At 35.6% G+C, this 14301-nt stretch overlaps 1 protein-coding gene across 4 annotated transcripts in view; it reads right to left on the bottom strand.

Moving 5' to 3' along the window:
• vib (phosphatidylinositol transfer protein vib) overlaps positions 1–14301 on the bottom strand; it is a 117831-nt gene that overhangs the window by 35751 nt on the left and 67779 nt on the right. For all 4 annotated transcript variants that reach the window (XM_069827978.1, XM_069827980.1, XM_069827981.1 and 1 more), the window contains exon 5: positions 656–755. In XM_069827978.1, the coding sequence (XP_069684079.1) occupies positions 656–755 (100 nt within the window). The remainder of the gene's footprint in view (positions 1–655; positions 756–14301) is intronic.

The raw sequence follows: 14301 nt of genomic DNA, 5'->3' as shown, positions 1-14301 counted from the left end.
AGTGACTGTTATAGTCAGGTTCCAATCCAAATAGACCCCGGCCGCTGGCCGGCGCATGAGGTGGCCGCTAAATAGAGAGAGAATTTGTATTGATCTTCTGGTAAATCCAATTGGTTCCAGAGAAAAATGGCCTTTTGGCCAGGTGGCAGTTTAAATGAAGTGACCGCAAAGGCAGGTTTCACTGTACTTATATATCTATTTACTGTTTCATTAACTTATTCATTCATGCATTTATTTATATTTATTTAATTTACTTCGCAATACATAATTATTCCAAATTTGTTTAAGAATACGACATAAAAAGTAAGTCAGTCTTATTACCACACCTTTTTGTTCTTTTGATGCCAAATCCAACATAAAAGTTTCAACTATAAATCACGTCACAAAAACGTATATAGTTATTAACCTGGGTACCCAGAGTCTAATTTCATTACAGATAACGCGGTAAACAGACCAAAATATGTTTGTGTAATCTTGTGTTAATAACAGCACAATGCACACTGCCACAGCCGTTTAATATCTGATCCATGCAATGATTTGTGATAAAATATATTTTATGGAAACTTTCAGATCTCAATCTTTTTACATGCTCTGTAAGCACGGTAAGAGATAGTTTTTACCACTAATATCATTCTTAATACATATCAAAACTCACCGATATAACTGTTTTACAATAGGGGTACGCATTCCATGCCTCTTCATGCACTTCTAGAGATCCTTTAGGGGCTAGTAGCCTGATAAATGCAGGGACTTTACTGAAAACAGAAATACAAATCAGCATTAGTGTCAATGTACCGTAAAAACATTGCTCGTAACATTATATTATGACACTGCACATGAAGCAAAAATTTGACACATGACAAATAATAAACTATTCGAAATCAATCTTTCTTCTACATTGGGAGAAACGTGATCATAATTGTTTTGGCAATGCTCGGGAACCTATTAGTACCTTCATTGCTTTAATAGTAATATGCGTTACAAGAGCTGTATGTTGAAGTTTTCATGTTCGAGGAAAAGTTTGAAAAAGCGAAACGTAGTTGAGCTTTTTTAATTTCCGAGAATTGAAAGAAAACATACCGCTCGTGTATCGTACATTATTTTTGTGCGAAGATCGTTTATTACATTCCTGAAAGAGGAATTTCTAATTAGTTGCAATGAAATCTCCATCTTGGTTTGTGTTCAATGACGGCAAATTTGCAAAACAAAAATATCTATATTCAACATTGTTGCTTTAAAATGTTTTCTGTGTTTACTATACTCCAGCAGGCCGTGATATACGTCTGTCTTTTTTTTTTCTCCCACTCTATGATGAGTCTGGAATCTTGTTGATTTTTTCACGGCTTCCTTAATGTTACTTGCATCACGAATGCAGTAAATTTAGTGGAGTTGTAGAGTTTACTTAATTTTTGCAAATATTTAAAAACAATAATTAACAGTGCAATTTTGGTGAAATTGCAGTGGTAAGTTTCCAATTTATAATTATTACTATATTGAACGTCTCTAAAAATAATATGTTAAAAGCCAAAAAGCAGTAAAATCAATATGTCACTTCAGCGGTAAGAAGAGGGAAATTGTTGTGTGTGTTAGGTTGGGAATACTGAATGTGGAATTTTAGACTTTCCGCGGATTGGTTTTGTGCGGAAACCAAGCAAATACGCACGATCTCGCACAAAATATTTAACATACATGTTCAAAGCATTACCCCAATTGCAAAGCAAGCTGAAAATAACACTGCTCATTATTCCATGAAATGAGATAGGGTGTGAGTCAAGTGTTACCTTACTCAACCTCCCAAAATAATTACGAGTACTGTTTTAATCTATTTTCCTGGTCTTTAATAGCAGAGAAACACGTTTAAGTTATTTTAAGAGCAGTTACGCAAAACGAATGCTAAGCTGTTTGCTTTGCTTCCAATCCAGAGCTGTTAATATTCTTTAAAATGTTAAATATGACACATTTACTTCCTTACACGTCAATTTATGAACGGTAACCAGAAAGACACAGCGAAACACTGAAATTCATGCAGTAAATTTAATTATTTTCTTAAGGGGAGAAGATAGTGATATTTGAAAATTTTTTCTTATCGATGACACTCTAGCTCCATCTCACTTGCCGAATACCTCCAGACGCGCAGCATCTGCTGCTGAATTAGCCGTGAAAAAAAAAGTCAATAAGTATGCTCATCTTTTAGACAATTATATCTTTGTCCCCTTTGCTGTGGAGACCTTCGGTCCTTGGAGTCATGACGCTAAAGTTTTGGTATCTCAAATCGGCCAAATTTTTATCTCCATTACCGGTGATCGTCGTTGCACTACTTATTTGCGTCTACGTTTTTAAGTATTGCAATTCAACGCGGAAATGCAATGAGCGTTTTGGGTACCCTTCCCGAGTCCAGCCCTTTGGATGAACTCTTTTTCTTGTAAAATTTATTTAGTATAGGTAGACATTTTTAGAAATAATTTATTTTTTCATTACAAGATAATATTTTATACAAAAAAAAATTATAGTACCATGTATTTATACAAGTTAAAAGTGCATTTACTTTTATAATGTAGTATATAATTGTTATCCTGAAAACGTTTACAATTTTGTATATTTCTTGAGTAAAAATCGATGCATTATTTTCATTTTTTGTATGTAGAAATAGCACTGTTGCAACAACTTAAATTCGACATTAGTTTTTGGGGAAAAAAAATGAGTTCCCTATTAAAAATTACCAGAAAACAGTAATTTATCAAAATGTATATAGGGAAAAGGTTTGTAATATTGTGATACGAGTAATATTGTGATAGTTCTTTTTGAGAATTTATTACAATTTTACTGAGCGAGAGAAGGACCGGTTTTGTGCAGAAACTTATCCATGAACATTCCCTTAATACGTTGACGCAAAAAAAAAACCGATCTTCCTCTCGCTCAGTAAAATTATAATAAATTCTTGAAAAGAATTATCACTGTTACTTATATCACAATATTACAACCTTTACCCTATCTCAGACATTTTTAAAGATCAATTCAAAATTTCTATGACATTTTACTCGTAAAAGCACACTGTTTAAAATGTCTGTAACACAATTTTGATATTGGTTTTCTAAATTTTAAGATAAACAATTACATCTTAAGAATTAATTTTAGGGGTACTTTTATAGAGATATGGAGGCATATTTTTCAAATGTAAAAAAAATAAATTAGAAATTAGCGATTAATATTTTGAGGAGAAAAATTCGCTCCGGCGCCGGGGATCGAACCCGGGTCCTTGGTTCTACGTACCAAGCGCTCTGACCACTGAGCTACGCCGAATTCAATCCACAGCACCGGACCGAACCCTCTTCCTTGAATGTTTCCCTTTTGGCCTGACTCCAAGTTAGGCATATATGTTGCCATTTTATGTTCAAGTCAACTGCCATTATACTAGGAGCGCACTCAGTTGAGTGACTTGTTTGGCCGGGATTCCGCAGTTAAGTGCACAGTAATCTGTACAAAAATATTTGCACTGCTAGCTATGAGAATATTAAAGATATTTTTTTTATTAATTTGTCCTACAGAATAATATCTGTAATATTGACAATTAATATTTTGAGGAGTGCATATACAGATTACTGTGCACTTAACTGCGGAATCCCGGCCAAACAAGTCACTCAGCTGAGTGCGCCCCTTGTATAATGGCAGTTGACATGAACATAAAACGTCAACATATATGCCTAACTTGGAGTCAGGCCAAAAGGGAAACATTTTAGGAGGAGGGTTCGGTCCGGTGCTGTGGATTGAATTCGGCGTAGCTCAGTGGTCAGAGCGCTTGGTACGTAGAACCAAGGACCCGGGTCCGATCCCCGGCGCCGGAGCGAATTTTTCTCCTCAAAATATTAATTGTCAATATTACAGATATTATTCTGTAGGACAAATTAATAAAAAAAATCTTTAATAGAAATTAGCGGCTGACAAGGCCAAAAAGGCGCATTAAATTTTATGTAACGTATTCTTCATATTTCAAATAGTACTTTAAGGATTTTTTTTTTATGTATTGGTTTTTCACCATATTTAACTACTGGATGTTCATTTCAAAGTGTGTCATGACGTCACTGTTGTGAGTCAACGATTTGAAGCGAGTTTCAGCTTTTATGTCAGAGAAGTTGCCTATTAATCAAGGCGTTCAATCTGAGCTTGAGAACGTGTACGGTATAACTTGAATGTCGTAGCAACAGATGGCGGTCTGTACAGTATGTGTGCTACCATAACCTCTTTCGAACTGTGTTTTGCGCGGGCAAGTCGTACGCAGGGTATTTGTTATCATCGGTTGCGTACGGCAACATTCCACAACACAAATCAAAATGCTCCGTGTCCATGTTGACCGTCCAAGTTAATGTCAACAAATACGTAAGTAATCGTCTTAACCCTCTCCCCATATCCCGACAGTAAGAAAAAAAAACTCACTTCAGTACGTGTTTCCAAACAGTTCACATTCTTGCCACTACTGGCGTTACCGTACGTATCGGTAAGTAATCTCCAGAATGAACGCCGTACTTGCTAGGCAACTTCTCTCGCATTTAGGTAATACGCCTCTGCGGAAGTGTAGGTAGATTGAATTCTCTAGGCTTATCGGCTAGCCACATGACGACATACAGCGAGCCATGACACATTTTGAACTGAACACCCAGTATAGGCTAATGGTGTCGTGGCGATATATGGAAATAATGGAGGAATAGTTGGCAGAGAAAACTGAATTATTCGGAGAGATCCACAGCCTCTCTGTGCACCAAAATTATGACACGTTTACCAGCCATGGGCCCTCTTTTTTCTCAACTTTAGATTAACTACGTGAGCTGCGGTTGGGCATCGAAACATTCGATATGTTCTCAAGAACACGGAACTTTCATAAGTTTTATAACTTGTGGAATACACGTGAGCATCTCACATTTAACTGTGAATTGCTGTCATGTTTACTGTGCACGTCTTGTAACACAGATGTTACTTGTCTCATGTTATCTTCACATTTCAGGCTTGCAATGCGTTATCAATGCAGCCATAGAGTTCGTCACCTACTTCTCTTGGTCTGTCAATCATTTGAAATTACTTACGCAGCATTCAGATCGACACAATACACGAAAGGAAGACAGTTTGACAGAAAGACAATCTAAACATGAAACAGATAGAAGACCATTTGTTACAGAGCTGCTATATACAGTGGCTAGAAGTTGATAATTGCAAGTCTTCAAATCTCAAATTTCTATAAATTTTCTGATCTATTCCATTTCATTTAATTTCTTGTAAGTACTAATCCCCATTTAACTTCGACTATTAATGAAGCAATGGAGGGATGCCGGTAGGGGAAACTGGAGTACCCCGCGAAAACCTACCAAGCACAGTCTTTGTTCACCACAAATTTCACTTGAATTCGCCGGGATTTGAACCCAGAAACAAGAATTAAATTTACAAGTACAGCACATTACAAGCATTTCCGAAAGTCTATAAATAGGACACCAAAAGGGGAACTCTTTCGAAATAAAAATGATTGCAATTTACAAAAAGAGTTAACCACAGATATCACAAAATATTAAGTATAGTAAAATATATTTTTTTTGTCAAAATTACCGCCAAATTGTGACTGTCATTTGACACGCTACTCAAGTAGAAACGATTTACTTTAGAAATGTTATGAAAAATGAGTCGCCATAAAATCAAGCCTCTGTTCTCAACAGTTTTAAAAAGATGGGTTTTTGTACGAGAAAACAGATTTCAAATGATTAAATTATCTACAATAATAATAATAATAATAATAATAATAATAATAATAATAATTTCTTTATTTATACTGGCAGAGTTAAGGCCATAGTGCCTTCTCTTACACTCTACCAGGTCACAAAGTACACAAGCAGTTGAAATTTAACAAAAAGTTAAAGAACAGAATACTAACATATTACAAAAAAAAACATAATAGCATAATAAAATCGACACTAAACAACATGAAAATAATACCATAACAGAAAAAAAGAAAGTAAAATACTTTGGAATATAGTAAAAGCAACTCATTTAGTACATTTAGTACAGAACTACATTTAGAAATGTTTAGTTTAAATGTAGTTCTGTTTATAAGTATGCATAAGAATGCAATTATTTGACTTATTTGAACTATTGTATCAGTGAAGCGAGATGAGTCAGTGAAGTTATGGTTTTACAGTGCAGTGAACAGTTCCGATCAGTGATAATTTATAGCGTCAATGAAATGTGTTCTATAGTGTCAGTGAAATGTGTGCTAAAGTGTCAGTGAAATGCGTCATAGTGCCACTACAGGGAATGAGATGAGAGTAAAGTGAAAGACTATTGAAAATTATGTAGGACCTATACATAATTATGTAGGTTGTGTTGTAAAATTAGGTGTTTTATTTTATGTTTAATTATTATTGTGTTAAATTGTATTGTGTATTCTTATTGTATTGTGTATAAAATTGTATATGTGTTGTAAATTTTATTATGTAGGCTATTGTAAATTTTATTGTGTATTGCTTATCATTTTAACTGTGTATTGTTAATATTGTATATACCACTGCCACCGGGTGCTTGCCCACTTGCAGTGTAAATAAATACATACATACATACATACAAATGGTTAATATGGAAAACGTAAGGAAGAATATAACAAAATGGAATGTAATAAAATAATAACAAAAAAGAAAAGAAATACGACAATTAAATAAAATTCACAATAAAAAGGCTATGATAATAAATTCATCGGCTGATAAAGAGAACAAAAAGGGTAAAGGAAGAAAATAAATATAATATAGCCTATATTTTTACAAAACTATCGCAGAGAAAAGGATATCTACAGTATTTGTATTGAAAATAAAGATTATACAAAAGTAACATGAAACTTTATCTCTAACGTGATGGTACACCATAACTGGTATAAATGTTGATGACAATACAAATAAATAAATATCTCTAACAGTTGCACTACTGTGATTAAGTTACCCAAAACACAGCAGTTGGAATTTGTACATAAGCTCTGCTAAATTTTCGTAGTTATTCTCGAGAATGTGTCCAAAGAAAAGGTTAAGAACAAGGTCACTATCCAGATTCTAAACTTAGACTGCGATTATGACATAAAGTAAAACAGGTGCATCACGCGTCGGTTGTACGTTAAGTGGGAGTCCTCATAATATAACAGTTTCAATACTCATTCGATTATACTTCACACGTGTAAGCAGTTAATGAACTTGACCAATTAGAACATGAACTGCAATACGCATGTCAAATTTATAGGTGGTTTATATTCTTACACAAATCCAAGATGTGTTACCATCCTCGTCTTGATCAAAACAAATCAATCCAATTAAAATTTTTATAATACCCTTAACTTAATTCTGAACCAACATACAGTAGCTCAGGCGGTAGAGCGTTTGCCTGCTGATCAGCAGCTCAAATCGGAGGTAGGTTTCAATATCACTTGGTCCCCCCCGCACCAAAGTTTTTCTCAACTGTAAGACAAATGTCAGACAATCCCATCACGAATCCTCGGCCTCGTCTCGCCAAATACCATCTCGTTATCACCAATTTCATCGACGCTAAAAAACCTAGTATCTGATATCTTTTGAAGAGGTGGAGAAGTTCAAATATCTGGGAGCAACAGTAACAAATATAAATGATACTCGGGAGGGAATTAAACACAGAATGAATATGGGAAATGCCTGTTATTATTCGGTTGAGAAACTTTTATCATCGAAAAATCTGAAAGTCAGAATTTATAAAACTTATATTACCGGTTGTTCTGTATGGTTGTGAAACTTGGACTCTCACTTCGAGAGAGGAACAGAGATTAAGGGTGTTTGAGAATAAGGTGCTTGGGAAAATATTTGGGGCTAAGAGGGATGAAGTTACTGGAGAATGGAGAAAGTTACACAACACAGACCTGCACGCATTGTATTCTTCACCTGCCATAATTAGGAACATTAAATCCAGACGTTTGAGATGGGCAGGGCATGTAGCACGTATGGGCGAATCCAGAAATGCATATAGAGTGTTAGTTGGGAGGCCGGAGGGAAAAAGACCTTTAGGGAGGCCGAGACGTAGATGGGAAGATGATATTAAAATGGATTTGAGGGAGGTGGGATATGATGATAGAGAATGGATTAATCTTGCTAAGGATAGGGACCAATGGCGGGCTTATGTGAGGGCGGAAATGAACCTCCGGGTTCCTTAAAAGCCAGTAAGTAAGTATCTGATACAGCATCGTTAAATAACCGACTAACAAAACCATACAATAGGGGGCAACCAAAATGTTTGCTTACTAGCCACAAATGTATTCCTTAAAAATATAACCTAAAACTTAAGAACAGGGCTTTAAAAATACTCGTCTGCTCGCTTGTGATAAGTATTTTTTTCTTTTTAATTCCGCTTCTGTAGTGAAATTTTTTCCTGACTGGTGAGACACCATAAAATTCTTAAAGCCCTGCTTATGGAGGAAGTCAATGTATACAAATATGGCATGTACGGAAACACTGTCTTTTTTTTTTACTTGGTTATTTAACGACGCTGTATCAACTACTGGGTTTTTAGCGTCGATGGAATTGGTGATAGCGAGATGAGGCCGGGGATTCGCCGTAGATTATCTGACATTCGTCTTATAGTTGGGGAAAATGTCGGAAAAAACCCAACCAGGAAATCGGCCCGAGCAGGAATCGAAGCCGCGCCCGAGCGCTGCTCCGAATCAGCAGGCAAACGCGCTACCGCCTGAGCTACGCTTGTGGCGGCGCACTTTTAGCCGAACGGCTAAGAATCGACTTTCCACGTTGATAACCTTCGTTCGAATACCGGCGGAATTTTTAGTGATAGATTCTCGCGGTTACTCCCGTTTCCCCACAAGCATTCCACCACTGTTCTCATTCAAGTACATTGTACAGGAACATTAACACTGGAAAAAACGTGTACGGGTCTTTATTTAGAGTGTCTTTCTCACGCCAAAATCAAGACTTCCAACTTTTTTGATATACCGATGCATGCTACAAAGAGGGAAATGAGAAAAGGAAGAAGCTATAGAAGAAGGAAGAAGGGAATGAACCTCTGGGTTCCTTAAAAGCCGTAAGTAAGTGGAATCTTGTCACGTAATGTGTCCAAAAAAACTGAGAAAAATTTATTTCTTGAAATACAGGGTGTTCCGAAACTATTCGTTCAAATTAATACAGAAGGTAGTGAACATGAAAACAAACATATTTCGATAAGGAATATATGGTCTCTGAAGTCAACTTGTAATGTTATGGAACATTATGTTAGTGGTGCTGACGTAAGCTGCCATTGCGGACATGCCAGGTATCTTCGAGCGGACACGACAATCAATGGTCCGACGATGTACTGCGTGCATACAGGCTAATGGTCGCGCATTCGAGCAGTTCCTGTGAATGCCACTGATGTAATTAGCATGCTAAACTATCTTGTGTAAATCGTCCCTAGGATCAGAAATTGCCTTCAGGGACCATATGTACCATTACAAAATATATTTGTTTTGATGTTCTCTACCTCCTGTATTATTTTGAACGAATAGTTTCGGAACACCCTGTATAGTGTCAATTTTATTAGCCAACGCATATCTCTAAGGTATAGAAAGTTAAAAAAAAGTTTCTCTAGAAGGCCTGAAACAGGCATAAAAAGAGAAACATCCGTCAGGGACGAAAAAGAGAAACATCCGTCAGGGACAAGTATCGGAGACAAGATTTGATAGGATCGCCATATGTTTGCTGTAGAAACATAAGATCACCTCCAAAAGGTTATGGAGAATCTGTGTCAGTGAGAGAATAAAAAGATGACTGAAGGAACCAGACATGATCTCTACACGAGCAGACTAGGGTGCCTTGCTGACATATGAACATTGGCAACAAGCCTTCGCTCATCAACATAATGTCTGATCAATATCGCGTCTGAACAGAGGGGCATTGGCGGCTTGATTTCTTGACACAAGAGCATTATGTCTCCAGTCCTCTTTCATATTCGTTCATTTTCATAAGGTGATATTAAGACAATTTCAAATCGTCAGTAAATAAAATGGTTTAATAATACTTCTCTTTCCCGAATATGATGTTGATGAATTAATAAGCAAACACTCTGGGGGGGGCAGATAAAAATGTTGTCTTTTTTCTCTTCCACCATGTTAATAATGTCAAAAGAAATGCTTATACAAATTTTGGGCACTCGAGCGCAATTACGAGGGCCATTCAGAAGATAAGTTTCCCTGGGGCCGTTTACACATATAAAACACAATTTCAATAAAAGATTTATTGGAACAGATACAGCAATTATTGAGCTGTGTTTCAACATATTCCCCACCGGCATTGAGACATTTGTCTTATCATGGGATGAACTTTTGTATCCCTGTGTCGTAGACGTCTGCCGCCTACAATCGGAACCAGTGTGTGACAATCGTCGGCACCTCTCTCAAATGTTTCAATTTCGGTAGGGAATATGTTGAAAAATATCTCAACAATTGATGTATCTGTTCGAATAAAACTTTTCATGAAATTGTGTTTTCTTTCTGTAAACGACCCTAGGGAAACTTACTTTCTGCTGGCCCTCGTAATTGCACTCTAGTGACCAAAATTTGTATAAGCACTTGGTTTCCGCACAAAAACCAACCCGCGGTAAGTCTAAAATTCCACATTCAGTATTCCCAACCGAACACATAACAATTTCCCTCTTCTTACCGCTTCAGTGACATATTTATTTTACTCCTTTAGGCTTTTAACATATTATTCTTAGAGACGTTCAATATAGTAATAATTATAAATTGGAAACTTACCACTGCAATTTCACCTAAATTGCACTGTTAATTATTGTTTTTAAATATTTGCAAAAATTAAGTAAACTCTACAACTCCACTAAAGTTACTGCATTTCGTGATGCATGTAACATTAAGGAAGCCGTTTGTTTTAAGTTCGCATTTATAGACTGGGGGAAAAAAAAGACAGACGTGTATCACGGCCTGCTGGAGTATTGTAAACACAGAAAACATTTTACAGGAACAATGTTGAAGATAGATATTTTTGTTTTCCAACTACGTTTCGCTTTTTCAAACTTTTCTTCGAACATGAAAACTTCAACATACCGCTCTTGTAACGCATATTACTATTTTGTCTGCCCCCCCTCCCCCGAGAAAGTTTGCTTGTAAACGAAGGCACAATGCCCAATGTCAAGATGTCAGCGAAAGAACCAGCCTGGGATGCATATTGGAGGACGGATCATAAACCCCACTTTTACAAGAAAAATCCATCACGAAGAAGAAGAAAATACTGCTTAACTGAAATGTGTGTGGTAACAGTGAGAAAATGCTAACTGACAAGTTATCGGGCATACCTTTTGTGTGTGTGTGTGTGTGTGTGATTATGTCCTAATAAAAATAATCTGACATTTAATCTAAAAACGTTCTTTCATTTTAACATACCCATGCACTCCGATCAAATGTTTCTACTTTGTAATTCATTCAGAGACAATGAACTGTTATAATTCAATGGCCTCCAGCTAAAATAAAAAAAATTGTCATCATAAACTGATGGCCACTGGATCTCTTAAGGACGTTCGTAGATCAGAACGTCCTTCAACATTTCATACTGCAGAAAACACTGCAGCGGTCGACGAAATGTCCATTGGGTCCATTGAATCCGCGATGTTGAGGAAAGTCTGTTCTACGAACATTCTTAACAGAACCAGTGATCATTGATTTATGGTGACAGTTTTTATTGTCTTCAGATTAACTGACTCATGAATTCCTCCACCACCTTTGCACTAAAACATATGAATTGCATATCTCATACTAAGAGGCTATTTTATCTCCGATTCACATTCAAAATTTTGCCTGAAACAGAACAGAATAAGAAAACCTTATAGAACCTTTATTCCTTATTTACTGAAACACTATTACAAAGGTATTACAATTCTAAAATACTTTTCATAAACCCTATATATGGATATCTTTCTAGTATGTGACATTCTTGAAAACAAAACTTTGCAATCAACCAGTTTGATCTAGATGTTGTTTCATCATGATTTCAAATTAGTATTACTGTTCACCGTTTATAAGTTTTCAAGTTAAATTACGATGTTTTTCTACTACTCCAGTAAGTCGTGATTTTAATTAACTTAGCGGGTTCATGTGACATTCTTGAAAACAAAACTTCGTAATCAACCAGTTTGATCTAGATGTTGTTTCATCATGATTTAAAATTAGCATTACTGTTCATCTTTTATAGGTTTTCAAGTTAAATTACAATGTTTTTCTACTATACTCCAGTAAGTCGTGATTTTAATTAACTTAGCGGGTTCATGTGACATTCTTGAAAACAAAACTTCGTAACCAACCAGTTTGATCTAGATGTTGTTTCATCATGTCAAATTAATATTACTATTCACCTTTTATGGAGTTTTCAAGTTAATTACGATGTTTTTCTACTACTCCAATAAGTAGTGATTTTAATTAACTTAGCGGGTTCATGTGACGTTCTTGAAAACAAAACTTCGCAATCAACCAGTTTGATCTAGATGTTGTTTCATCATGATGTCAAATTAGTATTACTGTTCACCGTTTATAGATTTTCAAGTTAAATTACGACGTTTTTCTACTACTCCAGTAAGTCGTGATTTTAAACTTAGCGGGTTCATGTGACATTCTTAAAAACAAAACTTCGCAATCAACCAGTTTGATCTAGATGTTGTTTCATCATGATGTCAAATTAGTATTACTGTTCACCGTTTATAGATTTTCAAGTTAAATTACGACGTTTTTCTACTACTCCAGTAAGTCGTGATTATAAACTTAGCGGGTTCATGTGACATTCTTGAAGACAAAACTTCGCAATCAACCAGTTTGATCTAGATGTTGTTTCATCATGATGTCAAATTAGTATTATTGTTCACCGTTTATAGATTTTCAAGTTAAATTACGATGTTTTTCTACTACTCCAGTAAGTCGTGATTTTAATTAAGTTAGCGGGTTCATGTGACATTCTTGAAAATAAAACTTCGTAATCAACCAGTTTGATCTAGATGTTGTTTCATCATGATGTCAAATTAGTATTACTGTTCACCGTTTATAGATTTTCAAGTTAAGTTACGATGTTTTTCTCTACTCCAATAAGTAGTGATTTTAATTAACTTAGCGGGTTCATGTGACATTCTTGAAAACAAAACTTCGTAATCAACCAGTTTGATCTAGATGTTGTTTCATCATGTCAAATTAGTATTACTATTCACCTTTTATGGAGTTTTCAAGTTAATTACGATGTTTTTCTACTACTCCAATAAGTCGTGATTTTAATTAACTTAGCGGGTTCATGTGACATTCCTGAAAACAAAACTTCGCAATCAACCAGTTTGATCTAGATGTTGTTTCATCATGATGTCAAATTAGTATTACTATTCATCTTTTATAGGTTTTCAAGTTAAATTATGATGTTTTTCTCTACTCCAGTAAATTGTGTTCAATAGTTTTCGTGTTTTTCATTAAGTTAGCGGGGGTTCAAACCCAGCTGCAGGCTATGGGTGTTTAAACTCGAGAAAAATCCTTACCAACTAAAGTTGGAGGCCCTGTGTCGTTGTTTTAATACACGTAAAATAATCGTATATCTGACAGAGCTTAAACAAATTTTGTCTGCAGTTTCTCGATCACATCAAAATTTAATTCTAACTATCTTCCTCACTTATCCTGTCATCAGCGGTAATGACGACGCCTTCCCAGTCCTCCCACATTGGAATTGGAATTCGATACTGCCAGACTAAGAGAAAGTATAAGTTATCATTTGTGGAGGGATTCGTATCCAACCAAATCACGGTTAAAAAAATTGATTAAAGAATTGATAATTCCGATCCACGTACACTTCTCAAATCAAGTAAACTTCATGCTTAAGTTAGTGAATTTAATGCCCATGTGTTTTCAACTGATGGAACAGTTTTGTTATGTAAGGTTTGTGAAAAGACAGTTAATCGCGAAAAAAAAATGTCAACGTGTGTCACCTACGAAGTAAATATGTGAGTTATGTTGCTATAATTTAAATTTATTGCTAAAAATATATTATGCCTTTTTAATAGTACATTATGGAACGAGCCTATAATGGTAGTAATTAAGACGCGAGTATGTTTATGAAACGAGCGCAAGCGAGTTTCATAATTTTTCATACGAACGTCTTAATTACCATTATAGACAAGTTTCATACGACTTTTTATGCTCGACCACATTTCTAACTTGAAATTATTCATAAGTAATTCATGTTATGGTTATGTAAGTGAGGAGTGAACTGACCTGAATTGTGAGATGTGCGCAGACGCGAA

This window comes from Periplaneta americana, chromosome 6, assembly GCF_040183065.1.
Source record: "Periplaneta americana isolate PAMFEO1 chromosome 6, P.americana_PAMFEO1_priV1, whole genome shotgun sequence".
Classification (NCBI taxonomy): Eukaryota; Metazoa; Arthropoda; class Insecta; order Blattodea; family Blattidae; genus Periplaneta; species Periplaneta americana.
This window is presented reverse-complemented; position numbering and strand designations above follow the sequence as displayed.